The sequence below is a fragment of the Anarrhichthys ocellatus genome, unplaced genomic scaffold (genome assembly GCF_004355925.1).
Source record: "Anarrhichthys ocellatus isolate YVR2014 unplaced genomic scaffold, GSC_Weel_1.0 scaffold2, whole genome shotgun sequence".
Lineage (NCBI taxonomy): Eukaryota > Metazoa > Chordata > Actinopteri > Perciformes > Anarhichadidae > Anarrhichthys > Anarrhichthys ocellatus.
In genome coordinates, this window is record NW_022280032.1 from 13246498 (window position 1) to 13251938 (window position 5441).

Here is a 5441-nt window from a genome sequence, read left to right on the forward strand (position 1 = left end):
ACATACACACACACACACACACACACACACACATACACACACACATACACACACACACACACACACACACACATACACACACACACACACACACACACACACACACACACACACACACACACACACACACACACACACACACACAAAAACAGGAGCATAGATGAACCTTTTCCAGCTGATCAAACTCTAAGAGCATGGGACTGAGGAGAGTGAAAACACATTGGATCTAATACAGGCATCCATGACTCATAGCAAAGTAAGTAAGAAAAAAAAGTGACAGTAATGTTTCTCTGTATTAATAGAAACACAGTAAACAAGTGCCTGAGCTTGTGTTCCTCACCTCTCTATCTGACAGGTCTCCCTGCAGTAGGCTCAGTCTCTCCTTCAACTCCCTCAGTTCCTTCTTGTTGCTGTCAATCTCCTCCGTCTTCTCCCGGTCGTCTCTGTCTCGCTGCTCTTTTAGACGTTCGATAATGCGCTCCTAGCAGGAGGCGAAGATAACGATCACACGTGCATAACCAATCAACACGCACACGCCGCTACACAAATGAACATACACTCGATTTTGTAGTGAGAAGTAACTTGGCGTGTGCGGACATAAACTCACCTTTTCTGCAAGAGACTCCTCCAGTGTGGTGAGAGCAGTGTCAGTGTTGGAGGTGTCTGCCTGCAAAGACTTCACTCTCTCCTTCAGACTGCTCATCTGCTTCTCCTTGTCCCTCAGCTGCTCCTGCAGATTCTCAATCTGCAGCGCAAACACAAGCAACCATCGGCCACAGGACACGCATTGCAGCATCATGAACGCACGCGGTCGTTTCAGACAAACACAAGCTCTTTGAAACTGCTCTTAGTCCAAATCACCTTCTTCTGCAGCACATTGACTTTGCGCTCCTTGACGTCCAGCATGTCCTTGAGGTCGTGGATCTCCCCGTTGAGTGTGCCCTTCTCTTCTGACATTTCTTGTATCTGCTTGCTCTTCTTATTCAGAGTTGACTCCTTCTCTTCTAAGCGCAGGCGCAAGGCGTCCACCTGGTCAGGGAAAGGTGGACAACAGTTCACCGACCATAACTGTGCCATGCTCAAAATACCAAAGAAAACATTAAAATGTATGGGAACTTCTGCGCTTGTGTTTGCAGTATTATCAGTCAGAAGTAGGAGGTAGAAGTGCATCTGCTGTACCTCTGTCTGTAAGATGGCAGCTCGCTGCTCCTTGGCAGTGAGGGACTCCTTGAGGACTTCAATGTGCTGCTTGCTGTCTGAGAACTGGTTGGTGAGCGTCTCCAGCTTGGTCTGCAAACCAAGCAGCTCGGTGTCCTTCCTGGAAAGGTCCTGCTTCACCTGCTCTATCTGAAAAAAAAGATAGATGGCCATGGGGGAAAGAAAGAGGGAGGGAGGGATGGAAATTAAACTTTCAAGATGGACCCTTGCTGAGGAAAAGCATCTAATCATGAGAAGTCTTAGTCCTGCTTTACTACAACAGTTCAGTCAAACTGAACTACATCTCCCAGACCTTGTTCTTCATGAATTTCATGTGGCTGCGGTAGACCTCCATCTGCTTCATCTCCTCCTGCCGCTCCTCGCAGCTCAGAAGTCCATTGGATTTCATCATGAGCAGCTCCTCCTCCATGTCTCTCAGGCCCCGCTCCATTGAATTGATTTTTGCATCCTGGGGTTGATGGAGAGGAGTTCACACGCACAGATCGAACATGTGTGACCAAACGTAACACAAAACATACTCGTATGCACTTCTCTTTTTAAATCCTCACCTTCATGTCGATGACAGTCTGTAGAGCCTTAGTCTTTGTGGACTCGGGGGTTCCCTCATATCGACGGTGCAGCTCCTTTTGGGTCAGATGAAGAAGAACATGTTGCATGTATGTGTAAAACATCTATGTGCGGTTTCATATCGGAGCATAAATGAGAGAAAACAACATAACTAGACCAATTCAATGCGATATGATTACCTCTCTTAGTGCATTAATCTCTCTGTCTCTCTGGTCCAGTAAACTCTCAAGGTGATGCCTGTGCATCTCTGCATCAGCCAGTCTCCTGGTCCGCTCCTGGTCCTCCTCTGATGCCTTGGCAGATTGCCCTGAGAAGGCAGAAAGACGTTTATTTCGTAACAGCCAACCTGAGCAGCATAAGCCACAAGGTTAACCTGCAGAGGCCAACACAGCAGCTGAGACGTTCTGCTTCAAACTAAAGCTCATCTGTTCAGCAGGGAAGGGACATCTAAAAGCACAGGATTCACAAATCAACAGCTAACATGAAACAAATAACTACAGTATTTCATTTATTTGTTATCTACCAAGTTATTCTATGGGTTTTGGGGTCTCAGGTTTGTCAAGCAAGCGGCAACCATCTCAGCTTTAAGTGATAGCCTGAGACGAAAACCTTTTGGGGCACAACATGTTTGTGGAGAAACATATCGACTTAGTATTTTAAAGAGTTTGTTGCTTTTCCTGTTGACTTAAATACCGTTTTGTTTAATAATCGGAATCTATTGGCCAACAGAAGAACTGCTTCGTAGCACAGTTCTGCATTGGCTTCAATACCGAGGCACAAACCCACCTTTGCTCTGCAGCATCTCTAGAAGTTTCTTGATGGACTCGTCTCTGGCTCCCAGGGTTTGCTTCTGTGTGTCGATCCTTAGCTCCATCTCCTCCAGGGTCTTCCTGAGGAGGAAGAGCTCTTTGGCCTGCCGCTCGTGCTCTGCGTGTAGTCGCCGGTAGTTCTCCTCGGTGGGTTCAGATGCGAGGGCCAGGTCCCGGCCTTGGAGGGCGGGGTCTTGCTGAAGCAGCTGGTTCAGGTCCCGCTGGATCCTCATCTCATCCTGAAGAGCCTGAACGGTCATCTGGAGATGCTAGAAACAAAACGGCGCACATGCATCCGTTAACATTTATCTGTTCTTCTGTCTGTTTGTTAGACTTTATTACAGAATGACTCACAAAAGGGTATATGAGGTGAAGCAATCTTATTGATTAATTCAATAACACAGGGGCTGCTCCAATCCCACTCTATGGGAATGGATCCTGGCAGAATATTGTGTTGCTGCATGTTAAAAATCAGCCTCTAATCATGACTGAAAATTCTGCAGTGCCCTGACAGACGCACCCCCAACAGTTGGGCTTTGTGGACAGTGTTACATTTCATGCCCAGAGAAATGCAAGTGGTGAAACACAATCAGCCCAGTATAGTATTGCATTGTTTGTGGCATCTGACGCCACGGACACTTGGCGGAGCTGCTGTGAGACAGTGACACAAGGCTGCGTTACACTCTGGTCTGAACCAGCTGTGAGCGTTTTCAGACGACAGAACAAAGAGAGAAGTCAGTGTCTGCCTTCGTGTCTCTCAGTCCTCCTCCGGCCCCCTCCCTTTGTCATTCTCTCCTCCTCCCTCCACCGGCACTCACTATTCTCCTCCTCACACTCTTCATCTACCTTGCGTCTCGCCCTATCTCTTCCCTCCAATACTCTCACCTCTCCTCTCACTAACCCTCCCTTTCCATCACCCTCTCCACCCCGTGACTAAGGCTGACTCACTGCTGTGACTGCACCGCTCCAACACCCCCCCCCACACACACATATAAGCAGAAGCATGCACAGAAACACACACACACACACACACACACACACCTTCTCCCTTCCTCGGGTCCCATATTCTCACTCTCTCTGCCTGAGGAGAGATAACAGCCCGGTGTTTGAGAGAGAGCACACGTAAGTCATGACTCGTAAGGACACAGTGCACAGAGAGCCACACCTCTGCTACAGATCATCCAAAGCACGAGGCAAATTGTAATCAAGCCAAAATGTTAAAAGGTGCTCAGTGTGAGATACATACTTTTGTGATTCTCCCCCTCGTATCTGCTCCCCATACATTTGTACTACTGTATAACAACATACATTTGAAATTTAACCATGTGCCAAAGAGTATTTAGCAAGACAAAACGGATGATTATTAGGCGAGTACCTGACGTAATTGTTTTGAATTATATTTTAAATGGGAAATGAAAGCCAGTCATCTCTCACTATTATAGACTAGATAATAGCAGTCACTCATCAGAGAATGGGGGCCATAAATGCTTTGTAGTAGGGATGTTGGAAAAGCCGGGACCAGCACACATATCAGCATAGCGAGCACACAATCAGAAATGACACACAAACATATAATTGCAGACTTATCCACGGACAGTTGGACCTCCAATCAATGAGCGCATGCAGCTAAACTGAAGCTGTAATTAGCCAAATGCCTTTCATATGTGTGTGTATGTGTGTGTGTGTGTGTGTGTGTGTGTGTGTGTGTGTGTGTGTGTATGCGTCTGTGCTTTCCGTTGCATGTGTGCCAGCGTGGGAGGTGGAGGCTGACATATGAAAGCAGACATCTTTAAATTACAGCACCCACTGATTAGTCCTGCGCTACTCAGGCATTACTGGGAATTAGTCCACAGTGTGACTCTGTGACTCAGCAGGAGTGAAAACAGCAAATTATACACATCTGCCCAGTCATTAAGAATCACAGAGAAACAAAGATGATTTCTCTTTAATAATGAGACTTCATTTGCACAACTCCCAAAACACACTGTAGGGTTTAAAAATAGACCGTGTCTATATCTAATTACTTATTGTTATTAAACATGTGTGCACACAGTGTACATACGAGCAGGCTGACACAGACTGCTGGACAAGGACTTTATATTTTGCAAAGCCATGTGTCTCCGTTCTTTAGATTCAGAGGAGGAGAAAAACAAGTGAAAATTGACACAGACGCATATTAAAACGCTGGGTTTCCACACCTGAAATCAGAAATAAAGCCATTTGGATGAATGGCAACACATATACAATAATAAGTCCAGTAAGATAAGAAAGGTAAGAGATAAGATATACTTAAAAGTGCTAAAACTGACTTCTGAAGTTTTGGTATGGATTTCCTTTGATAGACAAATATACAACATATTTATCTGGTTTTTGATCATTTCAACTAAAAGGTACTACTTAACATGTGCCCAAAACCTACAATAAATCTTTTATTATATATATATATAATAAAATATAAAATATATATATATATATATATATATATATATAAATAAATAAAAATAAATCTAATATTTACAACAGCTCGTTTATTACTGCTACCGGTGACAATATTCTGAAGTTGGTTTCTTATTTTCTGCAGTGGTTTAGAGACTATACATATACACAGTTTTAAATTTGCTCTTTCTCCACATTTTCATCCTGTTCACCACATCCAGTAAGTTCTCAGACGTATAGAAATGCTAACGCAGCCATTAGACTTACGGCCTCTTTCATGTATCAAGCACGAGCATATAGCTGCATATAAGAGGATTAACTAGATGTTAGAAACCTGCCTCTAGCCTACGCAGACAGAGAAAAAACACACACACACACACACACACACACACACACACACACACACACACA

At 44.7% G+C, this 5441-nt stretch overlaps 1 protein-coding gene across 5 annotated transcripts in view; it reads right to left on the reverse strand.

Moving 5' to 3' along the window:
- The window catches only part of LOC116392223 (ELKS/Rab6-interacting/CAST family member 1), a 17288-nt gene that overhangs the window by 9195 nt on the left and 2652 nt on the right, over positions 1-5441 (reverse strand). For all 5 annotated transcript variants that reach the window (XR_004213323.1, XM_031863473.1, XM_031863463.1 and 2 more), the window contains exons 4-11: positions 2572-2863; positions 1965-2092; positions 1767-1841; positions 1511-1666; positions 1180-1347; positions 862-1029; positions 608-745; positions 341-481 (exon numbers count right to left, since the gene is read on the reverse strand). Coding sequence is in view for 4 of the 5 variants with exons in the window: in XM_031863473.1 (XP_031719333.1) it covers positions 341-481; positions 608-745; positions 862-1029; positions 1180-1347; positions 1511-1666; positions 1767-1841; positions 1965-2092; positions 2572-2863 (1266 nt within the window). In the remaining variant the exon portion in view is untranslated. The remainder of the gene's footprint in view (positions 1-340; positions 482-607; positions 746-861; positions 1030-1179; positions 1348-1510; positions 1667-1766; positions 1842-1964; positions 2093-2571; positions 2864-5441) is intronic.